Source organism: Corvus brachyrhynchos, unplaced genomic scaffold (genome assembly GCF_000691975.1).
Source record: "Corvus brachyrhynchos isolate BGI_N302 unplaced genomic scaffold, ASM69197v1 scaffold106, whole genome shotgun sequence".
NCBI lineage: Eukaryota > Metazoa > Chordata > Aves > Passeriformes > Corvidae > Corvus > Corvus brachyrhynchos.
Genome location: NW_008238834.1, coordinates 3,201,208 through 3,217,071, shown reverse-complemented (window position 1 = coordinate 3,217,071; position 15,864 = coordinate 3,201,208). Strand labels below are relative to the sequence as shown.

General features: G+C 38.7%; 1 protein-coding gene across 1 annotated transcript; it reads right to left on the bottom strand.

Annotated features, from left to right (window-relative positions):
• Positions 1-409: 409 nt before the first annotated feature.
• CLUL1 (clusterin like 1) lies at positions 410-15,458 on the bottom strand. Its single transcript, XM_008636859.2, has 9 exons — positions 15,353-15,458; positions 14,319-14,428; positions 12,913-13,061; positions 11,041-11,208; positions 8,734-9,178; positions 7,330-7,467; positions 4,031-4,245; positions 2,755-2,925; positions 410-942 (listed from the first exon to the last, which is right to left on the bottom strand). The coding sequence occupies exons 2-8, from the start codon at positions 14,419-14,421 to the stop codon at positions 2,758-2,760; spliced, it is 1,386 nt and encodes a 461-aa protein (XP_008635081.1). The 5' UTR covers positions 14,422-14,428; positions 15,353-15,458; the 3' UTR covers positions 410-942; positions 2,755-2,757.
• Positions 15,459-15,864: the final 406 nt, after the last annotated feature.

The window sequence follows — 15,864 nt, the reverse complement described above, 5'->3', positions numbered from 1 at the left end:
GTTGTATACTTAACATGTATGTATAGAAGCAAAGGAAAACAAAGTGTAAGTAGGGTGTGGATATTTTTCTCTGCTCATATCTAACATAGATGTTTCTGTACACTTCGAAATTAATATGATATATTTAGCAGAGCTGAAGTTGGAAATTGTGCATATACCTGTGTGCAGAAAATGCTTAGAAATGCTGGGCACAGCAAATGAAACCAAATCACCTAGAGCTCTGCTTCTAGCTGAGAGCTATATCAGTTCTTAACCTTCATTATAATTTACAAATACCATTGAAAGCTGATGTGTATAATTTAGGGAGAAACAAACTTCTTTACTGATAAAGCCTGTTAATTAATTAAAAAATGAAATCCAGAGGCAAACTGCTGTTTGTAAGAAATGCCAAAGGCAGAAGACTTACTCATTAGTTCATATTCAGATAAGTCATTTAATGTACACAATAAGCATCAAAAGCAACTGGAAGAAGAAATCTAATATTTTCATTGCAAAATAATATGCTACATGCATATGGAAATCTGGTTGATTCAGACTTAGCTGAATGTGCAACATCTGTAGGGATCAGTGTTGAAAAGGCTTAAGCATATGCTTGAATATAAGTATGCAAATAGAAATTACTTATATGCTTACAGCTGATTATGTCCTTAAATCTTTGCATAACCAGAGCCATAGCTTGTTATCAAAGATTACCTTACTGACAACATAAATAACATTTTTTAAAATAAGTTAATATTAAAATGGATTTGGGTTTGGGTTAAAATATGTCTACAGTCTTTGGTTGATAGCTCATATGTCACAGTATTTACTAAGCAACATTTTATTTATATGCAGCTATTTTAACCATAGTAATTTAACAGTTAGCTATGTTGAGCATAGGGGTATTTCACCTAAAAAGCATATACTTTATTTCAGGAAGAAAGATTTCACACTTCTTCTTTCCTAGGAGGGAAAAAAACAAAAAAAAGAAAGATTATTAATTTTGGTTTTAAATGGAGAAAAATATGTTAGAAAAATAAGTATATGTGGAATGTATTGGTGTCCTGCTGTAGAAACATGCATAACATAAAAACCAGACAAACAGATTTTTTTCTCTCTCTCTTTCTGTTCTTATAGATCTGTCCAGTTTTCTTGTAGAGTTTTAACTCTTTTTTATGCATTACAATTACATGTGCTTTAAGTCTTGTGCAAACTGAATGTAAAATGGTGGTGTGATTTTGAAATCAACACCACTTTTCTCAGGTATGAAATGGCTACAGGAGAATCAGACTAAGATTCAGGCTAAAAATCATCATCAGACTACAGAAATAATTATTGCCCTGAAATAATTAGGCCCTGAAGATTAGTATTCTGTGATCTGAAACAGTATTTATTATTTATATTTATAACTGCTTATAAGTTACAGAGAATTTTGAAGAAAAATTGTAGAGAAAGTGTCAGAGCATTTTATTTTATATGTTTATAAATATTAAAATATTTGTGCTTTAAATATAATATACACATAATTTCACCAACATTTACCTAAGCAAAGTACATGGTGAGGTTTATTCTATTATGTCTAAATTCTGCAGCCCACTTCAGCCTTTCTGGTCGGAGTGATTTCTTGCATCGGCTCAAAACTTGTGCCTCTGACCTCAAAAGAATGGCCAGATTTAATACAAAATGCTGAAATCTTCTTCATCTACTTTGTTAATGTGGAATGCTTTTTCCCTGCCTCCTGAGACTTCTCTTTGTGTTCCAGTAATGCTTCAATTGCTCAGCTGAGCAAGTCAGCTGTGACCTAAAGAGAAACTGTGTCCAAATCTGGTCCTTCTGAGGAGATCTGGGGACACTGCGGTGGTTTGCCTGAAAGTCTCATGTGTCTTGTGGCTCTGTTCCCCTGGGAGAGACAACTCTGAGCGTCGGAGGCCGCTAAAGCTGTGCATCCCAGAGTCCCCAGGGAAGGGAAACACACAAGTTTTTCACAAGTTCCACAGCAGTGTGATGCCACCTAAAACCATCCCATCTTTCCTGGAAATTCCCTGTGGGAGTAGAGAATATGAAGCGTTTTTCCTCCCTGCCTCTCTGTCTAGTTTTTCTTTCCTCCTGAAATGTCTTAAACATGGAGAGAGGCTTCTTGTGTGTCCTTTCTACAAAACTGGTTGAAGCCCATGAGCAGGATCTTTCTGTGCATGTTCCTGCAAGTTGAACTGTAGCCTCTATTAATAAACACTGTTAATCTGACCAGAATGCTGCTAATGCAGGAATGTTACAGTAAGACAGTTCTTCCAAGTCCTGGTGGTGGTTCTCACTTTGTACTTCATTATCATCAAAAATAATATGAGCAAGCTCTGAAACATTACGGAAAATAAAAAAACCATAATGAATAGTGGTAATTCCAGTCCATTCATGATGAATGAACACAAAGACATGGTTTTCAATGCCAAGACACTGGACTGTGATTGTGAGGCAATTCTTTTCTGAAGGAATATTTATCATCACATTACCTCATCCCAGCTGTTACTTAAAGATCGAGGGTTTCACAGTTTAACAAGTCACATCATTTAATATCATTGTGTCTGTGTTTTACAGGCTAGATCATTGAGTGTTTGTTTGTGTTTTCCATAATGCTTGTGTTTTTCTCGATGTATCCTTTCTGAGAAGACAGCCTTGTGTACACCATGACTGAATCTTGTTCCAACTGAAGTTTATTGCAAGGTAAACACCCCTAATGAAGAAGTGTGTTCTCTATGAGAGCAGAAAGAATGAACTTACCACTTAAAAATTCTGCTTATACAATTGCAGTGCTTTCCCAGCTACGTATTCAATGAACTCAGGACTCTTTGTATCTAAGTTGGGAGGAACTTTAATGGTGAAAGTAGGTGAAGTCAGAATGTTTACATCTACCACGGTTTCGTCTTTACTGGAGGGATCCCCAGGTACCACCTAGAAGAGATCAGTACTTTAGACACTACAAACTACTGTGTGCTTTCAGTTTTGTTTATACCTACTGTGCCCACTGTCTTTAATAGGGGAAAATTAAATAGGGGAATATTTTAGACTTACCTACTTTATTTAAATTGCTTTCTTCTGAAAAGACAGTGGGTGTCTAAATTTATGCCAAAGCTTATTGTAGGTGGTGGAAAGAGCTGACATGGCACTGCCAAGACCATATTAAAGAACTGCATGTTAATATTTATACCATGAGCTGCATCTATAAGGAACTTCTCCTAATGAAAACTTCTGAGCTGTCCCACTAAGTTCAATACAACATTTGTGTGATTGAATTTATTCATTCCTGTGTGTTTATCTTAATCAGACTTAATCAGACTTTTTCCTAGAACAGGTATCTCAGACTTAGTTGGGAAAGTGTGCCTGTCTCCTGTTCCTATTTTGTGCTTTTTTTTGGTGGATTGTACCATCATTTTGTATAAAGTTCTGGTAGTAGTAGTAGTAATTCACTATATGTGAGTGGATTTCTGAGTTAGAAGAGAGAATAAGATTTGTCCCTTGCCCAAAGAAAATGGATTGAATTTACGTTGAATGTATCCTTGTGTGTGAGATACAATTAATCATTATGTATTTATGAAATACTGACCAATGCTGTCAAGCACGTGCAGCTTCCACTGCAACAAGCTGTATAACATTTGCGTTCTTTGAACTTTGGAATATCTAGGTACAGCTATATAGCTAGACATTCATCAATCCAATATGGATGTGTTAGTGACTGCTGCAGGGCAATTTATCTGTGAAGGTAATCTGAGGCCGGTCAAAGCTGCTAGTGTCAATTTACTCTTATCAGACAGTGATTCAGGTTAGCCTGTCAGCCATCCATCAGACTAAAAGGATTTAGAGCAAAATGGTTTCTAATCTCAGGAGTTTCAGCTCACTGAGGGATTACCAAGCATACACAAATTCAAGATGAGTAGGAACATTGTGTTGTAAACCCAAACATTACACATGTACAAACATCCACAACCCACAGGAGTGTAAGCACAAGCAAAATGCAGGTTAAAGGCAGCAATAGCTCCCTTCAGAAGACAACCCTTACCTTAACTATGTTGAAAATGTTTTCGGGTCCAATGGTCATGTTGGATAACTCAGACACCCACCCAAATCTTTCTTTCATTTTGTTCAACAAGTAGGAAGTGTCTTCTGTGTGATGCCGAACCACCTGGAGAATCTGTTCATACTGCTCCCCTGAGAGATTAACTAGCTTAAAGGCTTCATCAAACTTTATGTGCAGCTCAGGAACATTTGGGCAATCTGTTAGAAAAGACAGTGTTATGTCTTGTACTTCATCTTTTCTGTCTGAAGGAATGAAAACTGCAGAAAGAGTCTAGCAAGGGGGCATGGTTTGGATTGGTCTTTAAATAATGCTGAAAAAAGGAGAATAATTTTTCTGACTTATTTTGGTAGATTTAGTTTAGGCTCGTAATGATTAAATGGATGCATTATCCCATTTGTTGTATTAAAGTGATTTACCAAGTAGTTCAAGGTTTATATCGTATTTCATGGCAATAGATTTTCTGTTAATGCTAAATAAGATCTGGTAAATTTTACATATAGCAACTTCATAGTTTCCTTACACATAATGGGTTTTTAAAATTATATTTAATTATATTTCATTATGAATCTGCCCCAGGTATATAGACTGCAAGGCAGGGACTGAGGGAGCAAAATTCCTTCCACTGTAAGAGATCAGTTTTGAGTCCACGTGAGGAGCATTAATGTATCTGAGCTGTGGGACTTGATGAGTCCTGAGGGTATTGGCTGATGTAGCTGGTCTACATGATATTTGAGAAGTCATGGAAGATAGCTGAATTCTCTGGTGACTGGAAAAAGGGAAATATTTCACTGATTTTTAAACAAGGGTAGTAAGAAGCACCCTGAGGATTACCACCCTGTCAGCCTCAGCTCTGTGCCTGGAAAGATCATGGAACAGATCCTCCAAGAAGCTCTGCTCAGGCACATGGAAGACAGGGAGGTGATTTGAGACAGCCAGCACGACTTCACCCAGGGCAAGTCCTGCCTGGCCAACCAGTCGCTTCCTGTGATGGAGTGATTCCATCAGTGGAGAAGGAAAGGGTTAAAGAAGTCATTTATCTGTACTTCTGTAAGGCCTTTGACATGGCCCCCCACAACATCCTTCTCCCTGAATTGGAGAGATATGGATTTGCTGGGTGGACTGTTTGGCAGATGAGGAATTGTGCAGAGGGTAGTGGTCAATGGTTTAATGCCCAGATAGACATCAGGGACAAGTGGTGTCCCTTAGGAGTCTGTAGTGGGACCAGTACTGTTTAATGGGTTCATCAATGACACGGACAGTGGGATCTGCCAGCAAGTTCACAGATGACACCAAGCTGAGTGGTGTGGTTGACACACTGGGGGATGGGATGCTATCCAGAGGGAGATGGACAGGATCATGAAGTGGGCCCAGGTGAATTTCATGAGGTTCAGCAAGGCCAAGTGCAAGGTGCTGCACCTTGGTTGTTGCAACTCCTGGTATCAACACAGGCTGAAAGATGAACAGATCGAGAGCAGCCCTGCCAAGAAGGACTTGGAGGTGCTGGAGGATGAAAAGCTGGACATGAACTGGCCATATGTGCTCACAGCCCGAAAAGCCTAACATATTCTGGGCTGCATCAAAAGAATCGTGGCCAGCAGTTGAGGGAGGTAATTTTGCCCCCCTACTCTTCTCTCTTAAGACCCCTGGAGTACTTCATCCAGGTCTGCACTCCTCAGCACAGAAAGACATGGACCTGTTTGAGCAAAGCCAGAGGAGGGCCACAAAAACTATTAGAGGGTGAGAGCACCTCTCCTATTTATTAGGACAGGCAGAGAGAGCTGGGGTTATTCAGCCTGAAGAAAAGACTCTGGGGACACCTTATTGTGGCCTTTGAATATAATTTGTGGCCTTCAGCAATTGAAGGGTGCCTGTAAGAAGGATGGGGACAAGCTTTTTATCAGGCCCTGGGGACAAGAGGTAATGATTTTAAGCTGAAAGAGGGTGGACTTAGATTGCATGTAAGCAAGAAGTTTTTTACAATGAGGGCGGTGAAACAGTGGCACAGGTTGCCCAGAGAGGTGGTAGATGTCCCATCCCTGGAAACATTCAAGGTCAGGTTTGGTGGGGCTCTGAGCAACCTGATCTAGATGAAGATGTCCCTGCCATGTTTTCTGGGGAGTTTGTCTAGATGACTTGTAAAGGTCCCTTTAAACCCAAATTATTCTATGATTCTGTGATAGAGGTTATTACAAGGAAGCCTGTATTCCTGTTGAGTGTTAAGACCTAATATTTATCTTGCAATAGCTAGACAGTAGTATGAGACTAGTATCATCTGCCACGAATTCAGAATGGAAGATGGCCGGTTTTTTCTTTACTAAAATACGGATTTTAAACAAGAAAAATTTTTATACAAAAATTGCTCTGTAAAAATTCAGGGTTTTTTCTGTCAAATAGGATTATCAAGGGGCATCTCCAAGCTGATAGTACAGTAACAAACTGGTATCTGCAATATGTGGGTGTAGATAAAAAGATATTTATAATGATATGATATTATTTTAAAAGTACTTCATTGTATCATTAATGTTTGCCACACTGGAGATATTCTGAAGAAATTTAGGTTTAAGCATATTCCGTGGATTTTAAGATCTAAATAATTCTGGAAAGACAGGTACGTTATCCTGCAGTGGGAGTCCTGACAGCAGTTCTAGGTGATCAGTCTGAAGGTTTTTCAGGTGCCCATGGATGGTGCCGACAGAGCTCTGCCATCTCCTTTCATACTGACATGAAGCCCCCTTTTTGTCCTTCTTGTCAGTTCTCTTTGTGGACAGGGTTCAACAAAAAGTAATTACAGGCTCTTCAGCACTTGCTTTCCTTGCGAGGAGCTGAATGACACCTGAGGTCACCCCTGGTTGTCATCAGGAGAAGTGAGTGTCAGGAGTTTGAGCTTCTCCTCACTTTCTGCTCAGCACTGCTGCACCCAGCAAGGATCGACTGCTGCCTGACATCTTGCTTCTCTGCAGGATGGCAGCTCTAACAAAACATGTAGGTATTTTGTTAGAGACTGTGGGTCGTCTCTTTGGAACACCAGCGGTATGTTAACAACCGAGCTATACTGACACTCTGTGGAGACAGTGGGGAAAGCTAATTGAAATCATCTGGAATGAGGAATGGTTATTGTACCCGTAGTTACAGTAAAAACTCAGTGACTAAATGTTAATTCCAAAAATATGAAAATTAAAGTAGAAAATTAAAACTTCAACATTTATAAACCACTGATCAATGCATTACAGAAAAAAAAAAAAAACAAAAAAAAACCAAAAACCGGCAAAATAGTTATTTACCGTGCAGGAGATTGTCTTGACACTTCTGGCATCTCTCATGAAACTGTGGGCATCCAGAGGAGTTCTCCCGAAGCTCACTGCACTGAAGTCTCTGGCGCCCTGACACAATTTTTGAAAACATGCCACTTCTGTCAGGATCTAGAATGAAGTCATAGTATTTTTAGACTGCCATTAAACTTAGAGTCTTTATAAGTATGCATTCATTACCGAGCCTGACTGCTAGAATATAATTTCTTGCCCTTAATCCAAAGTGTTTTGCATAAATCCTCCTTCCCTACTCCTCCTCTTCCCCTCCCCTTGCCCCACAAAAATAAAAGGAATAAATTATTAAAAAGTAGAAGTCAGGAGAAGATACAAATCATGTTTCTTTTCAAGGAATTCATGCCGCTGTAGTATATTCCCGTATAAAGGCACTAATATCCAAATATCCAATATCCCCCACTAATATCCAAACAATTGCTAATATTATTACACATTATTTCTACAACATGTGAGTTCTGGTAAGATCTTTTTGACCCTTAGAAGTCAGGATGTTTCATAATCACATACAGTTAGATGACAACACAGTACCAAAGCTTATTTCTGAGGTAACATGGCTTATGATGCAGAAAAAACTAAAAACCACTGTTCAAGAGTCACTTAACTTTGTATTTTCTGATGATTACATAATGCTTATGTCACCTGCCACTCGGAGTTATGGCATGTTCTCACTCTGATTTCCTTGTAGACAAGGACCAGCATGTATTTGTCCTGTTTGCAATAGTAAAATATGAGGCTTATTTGTATTCTAAAAGTTGGTTATGGTCTTTTTCCTTCACTGAGTGTTATCACCAATGGTATGCCCAGAATTTTCTGGTCACCAGAAAACCTGATGGCTGATCTTTGATTGGCTGGTATTTGATTGGCAAACTACATTGCTGCTGTAGCCTGGAACAAGACTTGGAGCTGTCAAGCTGAACTTAACATCATTTGGCAAGGACAGGGATCTGCCTTGTCATCTCACAGAATTACCCTAATTTTTTAGAATTGATGACCATGTCAATAAGAGATGATACAAATCACATCCTGACAAATGCTGAGATTGCATTTGTCAGTCACCCTTATGAAAACCTGCATCCACCCAGAATTTAAGTGCTCCTGAGGAACTCCTGCAAATTCTTTGAGAATTGCCATGAAAATCAGGCTGTGTAGGACCTGTAAGTCCCCTGCGACGTTTCTATGAGATTTCTAGGTGACTTCTACTTGTGCATTTAACTGATAGTTATTCTTGACCCGTAACCTCCAGAGCTTCCTTACGTATCTCACACTAGCATACTGGAAACTGAGTCATTCACTGTAGTTTAGCCATCCCAAAGAGGTTGATGTCACTAACAGTGCAGTCAATTTTCATTTTTTAACACTTGCCTTTGGTTTGTTCTGGCACATCTCTTCTATGATCTCTGTATTCATCAAATACGTCGGTGATCACTTCACTGACACCTTCGAACACCGTCCTACTGAAATCAAAAACTATCTGTAAGAAGCCAGGCATGCCCCAGCCTCTCTGGGAGCCGTCATTTCTGGTAGTGACCTCGGGTAACCCTGGCATACTGGGGGACTCACTCAAGTCCAGGTCAGACATGAAATACGTCTGAAAAGACTGGTCAAATTCTTTCTGCATGTGCATGAAAAAAATGAAACTTCTGTCAAATATTGAGCCTACATCCGATAATAGCTGGCTAAATAAATCTTCCATCTTTGCTAGCTGGGTATCCTCTTTCTCAGGCTTTTCATTAGACTGGATCTCTCTTCCTTGATCCTCATGAAAAGTAAATATGAGTGGAGGTATTTTCCTCAAAAAATCTTCAACCTGTGTGTAAGAAGGAGACAGATCAGCTGCCTGACAAGTTACCAGTTTCTCATTTCTCAGGTAAGTGTCTCTAATTTTTCTCCTTCAAATACTCATAGAAACAATGCACTCTTAATAACTGCCAACACAGCATATTCTCTGAAGTAATTTAAGACACTAGACCCCAAAGAGGGGAAGCGCATTCATTCGAAATCATTAGTTCCAAATCAGATCTGGAGTAAAAAAGTTGCCAGTTGCCCTTTAATCTGTAGAGGCTCAAAGTTATTATCAGCATTTGGGTTTCTTCCAACCGACAATTTGGACTTTATGTTGGAAAGATGTGAGATGCATTTCTGTCTGCTTATGTGCGGTGTAGGGAGCAGAAGGTGATTGTTCTCACTTTGATTTGTAAAAAGCCTGCTCTTTCTCACCAATGGGCAAATCCTCACCTCCTTGTGCAAGCTGAAACCAGCAAAATCAATAAAGCAGTGGCTCTGAGTCTGTGGTTTTACCATGTAAGAGGCCAAGTGTCAATTCTATACAGAGTTCCCTGTTCCTGGGTCTTGGCCACTGGTTCCCTGCTCCCTACTTTCAAGCACTAATTTGGCCTGAGCCAATGGAGTGGATTTTGAGCCACACTCCATGGCATTACGAAATGGGTGAGGGTTAAGAAGTGCCCCGCTAAAACACACACAGAGGGATATACACAGATATAGACAGATACACATATAGATAAAGACAGTTATACATATTAATTTTTTTAAAAAAACTAGATCATCAGCTTGATCTGACCATTAGTGCAGCTCAGAGGGAAGGTGAAATGTGGAACAACACCGCAGGAACAGCGTAAGCCAGTATTGCTCCTGCTGTCTGTGTGTACTCAGCCACAGCTATCATCTTTGTCTTCTTTTCTATTTCTTTTTTTTTCGCAATTACTTGGGTCACAACACATTTCTTACTTTGAATGCTTCAAATAAACCAAATAACTCATGGAGGAAGTTACTAAGAGGGTCAAAGACAGTGGCAATGCAGTGTGTAACTTTTACTGCAATAATTTCAGCATCCACAAACCCTTGAAAGTCCAAAACATCTGTATGAGGTATCTGAGAGTGGTATTTAAAAAGCTAAAAGTATCACCAATAGTCTTAAATTTATTATCTCCCACATTTTAACCTGAATTATTTTAAGAATATGCAGCAATTACAGTTTTGCTTCTGAAGTTCATTGCACTTAAAGCGTATGCCCAAACAAAAAATATGTGATTACAATTTTGTTAAGTCTTTTAGTAATAATAATGTGCCAGTCAGGAAAGCTTATTTTCTGTCTGTTAGAATTAGGGGAATCTCCTTTGCTGACAGGTTCCTTTGTTAAAAGACATTAAGCATTTTAAAGCTGGTTTTGTTACTTAAAGAGTTGATTTAAGATAAATATAGGAAAGAATGACGTTGTAATAAGTAGGTGAGTTTTTTTCCCCATGTAATTTTGCTAACTACAGCTACACTTTTAACTTCACTGATTTTCGGACGGACCATAAAGAATCTATGAGGTATTTTTCACAAACAGTTATCGTGCATCTTAATGCAAGTCCTACTGTGAGAGAAAATATGGTATATCTGGAATGAATCTGTTGGGAGTCAAGGGAGTAATCAGTTTCCGTGGAGTCTTGCCAGGGTGCAACTGAACTCATTTTGGCTCAGCATTCAATGACCATAATCACATGTAATCTCTACCACATAACTTCATATTTCCAGACCCTCCAAATCAAATTAATTTTAGTAAGATTATATAACTGGCAGATCTGGATATTCAGAAAATAAGATGTGCTGTCTCTCAAACTTTGGGTGAACTCAAGAGTATTCCCCAGATACAAAGTTTCTTCCTACCTTTCTCTTAAATGTTGACACACCATGTTTGCAAGTCGTATAATATCTCATGCAGGTACTTTCTAAACAAGATTCACATTCATCCCATAGATTTTTCAAGGATACTTGACATTGTCTTTCCTCTTCTTCCAATCTCGCCTTTACTTCATCCATAAGTCGCAAGGCTTGCTAAGTAAGGAAAAAGATTCAGTTGAGGGCAATTTTCAGATGAGTATTCTAAGTACTCATCCCAGTGTTGATCACTCATTTTGGCTATTTATGGCTCCTCTTTTTGCTAATCTCTAACCACTAGGGTAGGTTGTCTTCTCAGCTGCAGTCACATATGGAGGGAACTGAAAATTGAAAACCTTTTCCTCATAGGTTTTTTCTGATGTTGTTCTCCCAGGGGGCACAGCCTACAGAAACAAACAGATCTCTACAGTCTACCAGGATTTTTGATGTTAAGAAAAAAACTCACGCATCATTCTGTGTAAGAATTCAACCTCCTACACGGTCATGTGTTCAACTTGTGTTATTTTTTCTCCGTATCATCTGAACAGTATTCATCTGTCCCACAAATAGTCCTTTGCTGTTGCTTTTCCTTACCCTTAAGGGATTGATATTTTCAGGCTAGGTCCTTGCCATACATAAAGTCTTTCTCTAATGCAGAAATATATAGAAGTATAGCATTTATGCTGTTTGGGAGCGTATGAATCAAAAGGCTGTAGGGAGGGGCTTTTTTTCCTGCTCTTGTGGAAGTGTGAGGCACTCCTTCCATACTGAAGGGAAACAAGATGCATTTTACAATGCTGCTTCTATTTACTTCATCCACTAGGGCACAAAGCTGAGCAGGTCAGAAGCAGCATTTTTGGAATAGACTTGACAATGGAAAGAGAGAAGTTCTTCCTATTGAAGTAGAATGCACATCATCAATTTCTCTCTCCAGCTGCAACATATTTTAATAGTTTTGGTTTCCAAACAATGTTCCAGGTTATCTCTAAGTATGACAAAAGCCTTTTAATTGGTGGGGCTTACTCCTTTTTGTCAGCATTCCAATAGGGAAAAGACTCACATAAAAGAAAACTTCTGTCAGAATGTCTTGATGGAGACAGTAACTGCAGTTTTCATAATCTATGTTTAGTTATTTTCTGATCTTTCTAATACATTTATTCAGTGTTTTATGAACTCTCACTGTGGATGTAAGTCCTGTGTAAATGAAATCATCCACTAAGATCTGACAAAAGTGTTGATGGTGGGAGTGCACTGGTGATCCTTAAGATGTTAGGAAGCTGTCAGGTACTTTTTGGCTTGCTAATACAAATAGTTTAAACTAACTAGCAGATGTTGGGCCAGAAAGGAATTTTCCTTCAGCCTCGTTGAAACAAAGTTAGGATATTTGTATTTTTTAAAATATACAGTAAACTTCTGTTTCTTCAGATCATCTGAGCACGTGGCTCTGAGCCCAGGCATTGCACTGAGACACTGGAAATTTCCCTGATTCACTGTACTTTCTTTAGAGCACATTATCATTTGTGGCTTTGATATTCTCCTGCAGGTCTGAAGTTTGCAAAGCAAGCTGGAAAACATCGTGTGTCCTCAGGAGTGTAGAGACATGGAAGGCAGAACTGCTGGACCTTCTGCACAAAACACTGTTCTACAGTGGCCTGCAGTTGCCTTGGTGTGAATTCAGTGAAGCAGGGGTTTTTAGAAACAAGCAGTAAGTGCAATTTTCCTCTGCTAGTGAGACAAAGGGGCAGAAGCAGATTTTCTCTTGATCCCATGACTGCATAAAGAGATGTACTCTGCTTGTTTTGTACATACAATGTGGTTTATATTCTTCCCAGAATAAACATTAAAAAAAACCCAAACCAAACATGTATGCACTTATGTTACCTGTTTTTCTTCACTGCTCTTCTTCAAGGTTTTCATCAGATCTATGTGCTTATCTTCATTTCTTTCCATCATAATTTTCATCTGCTTAATACCAATCAAAGCTTTCTTCACCTCTTCATCTACATACTTCTCTCCAACTTCAGATAATTCTAAAAAAAGCCAAATTATATAGTAACTTAATCAGATTTTAACACTATTGCAAATTGTCACGCACTGATGCTGAAGCATGAATGCTGAGTAACACTGAGACAAGACAATTTCCATCAGATAAGAATCTGGCCCAGAGCTTTTGCAAGGATCATCTGTATGTAACTCAGTATATATATTCAGCTGTCCCACTGCTGATTACTGAATCCCAGAAAAATTGAGGCTAGAAGGCACCTTTGGAGATCATTGAGTCTGCCTCCCCGCCCCACTCAAAGCAGGGTCAGCTACAGCAGGTTGCACAGGTCATCATCCTCGGTTTTGGGTATCTCCAAGGATCATTCATCAGTTTTGTAATGACATAACCTTTATATTTATCTTTGGTCTGGTAGAAGCCTGGGACAGCTTCCCTTTACATTTTAATAATGCAGATTACAGGTGCCTTCAACCTGTTTTCATAAAAATTCAATTTCTAAACTTCCTGTGAAGTAATGACCATAGAGTTTTGGTGAAAACCTGGGCTGGGCCATGTGTTGCACCTTGAAGATCTGCATGACTGCCTATCCTTTATCCGTAGTTGTTTTCTTTGTGGAAATACCCTATCACTGGACCTATAGAAAACAAGTAAAATCACATCACCTTGAGACTGCCAAAAACACATTGATCACTTCTTCTCTTATATCTTTCTTCCTTAACCCTAACTCTTTTTTTGTTTATTACAGAAATCTTATTAACATAGACTGAAGCACAGGGTTGTTAAATGGCTGATCCTCCATAAAGCCATGCTTAGAGGTGTGTGTGTGTGTGTGTGTGTGTGTGCAGAGCAGCTGCTATTTTCTAAATTAAGTAATTTTATTGGAGTTGTTTGTAAAGCCACCTTTTTCAGTGAAGTATGTAAATGTAGAGTAAATATTTTCAAAGATAATTTAAACAAACAAAATAGTTCAAAATCTGTTGAATTGAATTATGGGTTTGGTTTATATTCTGATGATCTGCAAGGAACCAAATAACCTATAAAAATCCTGTAAACACTCTTTTTTTTTTTTTTTTTGGCAGGTGATACTTATCTGTGAATCCCTTTGCTTTCTCATCCTGCTTGTTCTTATCTTCCTGTTGTGTGTGCATGTATTCATTCATGCAGCCAGCTTTATTGTGGTTTCTAAGCTCCACACATGGAAGTGGAACTTCTTGATGCCAGTGAGTGTGGAAATCAAGATGCATTACCCAGCTGGAGACCTGGGCCCAGGGGCTTCCATACGTACGCTTAAGGTTATCCCGGAGATTCATGTCCTCCTGCTTCATCGGTACGCACTGGTGACCCTTCAGACACAGCACATGTATTATAAGTATCCAAGAGGACCTCATGTTCTTTCTGTTAAAGAAAAAGGTCAGTGCAGTTACATGTAAACCTTGTCAGGAAGCTCAAATGTCTAGGTATACTAAGTAAATATAAATACTAAATATAATACTAAGTATCTTACAAGATCCCATTAATTTTGTCTTATCTATGGTTTCTGAGGTGTATAGCATGCACCTAAATGCTACTCTTGGTGAAAACACGAGTAAGACGCTTGACCCCATTTGTAATTATCTATTTCGATTAATTAGATGAATTCCACTGAGTTTGCACAGTGATTAACAGAATCAGGACATGTATATATAAAACCAAAAGCTTATGCTGCTCAGTCTGTCCCTTTTCTACTTTGTGAAACACACTAATTACTGATCTCATATTGTGTCCTTAGTTCATATTATAAATACATCCATGCTAAACACTATTGCCAGTTTCAAAGAGGGAAATTTCTGGAATGTTGTTTGCTTTCTTGTGTCCAAATATGCAATTTCTTTCAGAATAAGCCTTAATATAAGAGACGCAGCAATAGGTGTGCCAAGAAATTGGCAACTAGATTAGTTTTGTAAACAAACTGATCAACAAATGAAAGAAATTCCTGCGAAATAAGGGAAAGAAATGCCATTTTCTTTATTTCCCTCCTAAGAGCAGAGGCAAAAGGTTTATTTTTCAGAAACCATGCAACTGCACTTTATAGTTCTCATCTGATTAAGTGAACACAGTATGCAAGTGCCTTGTAGTTAGCCAATATAGCCTTCTTGGAGATGCAATTATCAGCCGAAAGAGCATATGTAAATTAAAAGCCTGGATTTGTTTCTAGCCTGGATTTACTTCTACAGTTACTTGCATATTATACCTTTGCATTTATCGCGAAAGAACAATTAACTTTGCAAAGAAATACAAACACATGACCAAAGAAAAGTAAAAAAAAACAAGTATATTTACCATTAATACTGAAACACCTCTTCTGTAAAATTGCTCCCTGCGTCAGGAAGGGGCTGGCCTGTGTTCTGATCTAATTTCTGGGAGTGTCAGGGATTTTGCCATGTTCTGTTTATCTGATGAGAAGGTACTTAATCCTATTAACGGGACATTTAGTCATTAGGCTGGAGGATTTTGCATGTTTGGGACTTCATGATCATCTCTGTGGGCAAAACCACCAGGGGGAGTGTTGGGCAGACTTGCCTAATTTAATGTAATTTGGAACTGCTACTTTTCTGTAGTCAGTAGCCTTTTGTCATGCTAGCTCTTCCATCGTCTTGCTTTTTACTTTAGGAGACACCTGCAGCTTATGTTATTAGTGAAATTGATACCATTAGTTTGGCTAAAAATAGCTCTCAACATTTAATCTCTTCAGCATAGTTTTAGCTTGCTAAAAAAACCACTGCATTATGTAAGGGCCTTCTTTGTACACCTTCTGAAGCTACAGCAGTTGAAAAAAAGTCAGGAATCCAGAT